This window comes from Polypterus senegalus, chromosome 14 (genome assembly GCF_016835505.1).
Source record: "Polypterus senegalus isolate Bchr_013 chromosome 14, ASM1683550v1, whole genome shotgun sequence".
Classification (NCBI taxonomy): domain Eukaryota; kingdom Metazoa; phylum Chordata; class Cladistia; order Polypteriformes; family Polypteridae; genus Polypterus; species Polypterus senegalus.
The window spans coordinates 144264350-144265784 of record NC_053167.1 but is presented as its reverse complement, the minus strand read 5'-3'; the positions used below and the strand labels follow the sequence as shown (position 1 = coordinate 144265784).

The 1435-nt window shown below is 40.3% G+C and overlaps 1 protein-coding gene across 1 annotated transcript in view; it reads left to right on the top strand.

The window, feature by feature from the left end:
- The first annotated feature begins 1051 nt into the window (after positions 1-1051).
- Positions 1052-1435, top strand: part of LOC120514357 (interferon-induced protein 44-like) — an 18211-nt gene continuing 17827 nt past the window's right edge. Inside the window, exon 1 of the mRNA XM_039734675.1 lies at positions 1052-1109. Within this exon, the coding sequence (XP_039590609.1) occupies positions 1052-1109 (58 nt within the window). The remainder of the gene's footprint in view (positions 1110-1435) is intronic.

Genomic DNA, 1435 nt, shown 5'->3' with positions numbered 1-1435 from the left:
ACTAAAATGTGAAGCCACAGCCGTTGAACTGATTAGGTAAAAAGATGTCATCCAGTAATATTGCCAGATTTTATCAGAATTTCTGCCTGGCTCTTAATGAGTTACAATAACCAATTATTTATTTTTTAAAACAATGAAATGACCAGTTAGAGGCCAAGTTCATGACACTAGATGAGACTAAAGTAGCTAACAAACGTAGAGAAACCAAATTATTAGGTGGGTGTTCTGCATCTAGGGGTCTAAGCCATACTGCAGAAGTCAGAAAGAGCCTTCCATATTTAAAAAAAGTCTTTAAGCATGAAGTTAAGTTGAAGGAGACGTTCTCATGAACCTGTTTATCAACATGTGCAGTATGATGTGAAGTATGTTTTAGCTCTGAAATCTGATGGATGCTGAGATTTGGGCATCTATGAAGACAAAGCTTAAAGGGACTGTAACAGTTCTGTGAAAACCAAATATAACACCATAACAACTTCAGTACAATTAGAAAATGTTTGTTAGCTTCTTTTTATTAGATAGTTATGAGACTGAAGGTTAAAAAGTTTTGAGGGATGAAATACAGAGCCCACCTGACAGAGATTTTGTCTTTCAGGATTGAGCTTTATACAGTACATGTAAAGTATGTGTGTAGGAGAAATATTTAGATAATTCATTTATACAGAATGCTAATACAAAATGGGGAGAAGTTCACACTTAATGAATTTGTGAGAGTGGGAACCGTAAATGAACAGAACTGAGCAGAATAAAAACAGGTACTGGGCTAAGGTGAATTAATGTCCTCGGTTGTGTACCTCTGTTAGTTTATCTACACGTGACCATGTGGCCACTGACAATTTATGTTTTGCAATGTGCAAATTTAGCATATCCTCTTTCTTCAGGTTTAATTCCTTAATTCAGGACCGTTCTTAGGCATAGGCAAACTAGGCGACCGCCTAGGGCCTCCACTGCCCAGGGGGCCCTGCCAGGCACTTATTTTTAACCAAATAGCCTACAACTTACAGGTCCATATATTTCAGAAGTACAAATTTTCTCTGGTGGCGGAATTATCAATATGGTTACTCGCGAGCAAAGCGGAAACAGTGACGACGACGACGACAGGCAGAATGGAGGTGACTGAGTGGTGGCCCAGTGGGAAGGCACTGATCATCCACCTCGCCTGCCTCCAAGCGTCTACACAATAAATCGATCACGCTATAAATAGAGGAAGCTGGAAAGATAAAAACAATTCCACAAAGAGACTCAACAGTGGGTGGTTTGCTCCGTCCCTCCGTTTGCTCTGCTATAATCATACATGTAGGCTGTTTTCCGTCGAAAAAGGAAAAGTGGTAGTGGGACATAAATCTCTCATCTGAGGTCCATTTTGCAACTTCACAATTCAGTTTTATCCTCAGCTCCGGGGGGTCCTACCTATGCTCCATGCCTAGGGCCCCAAAAA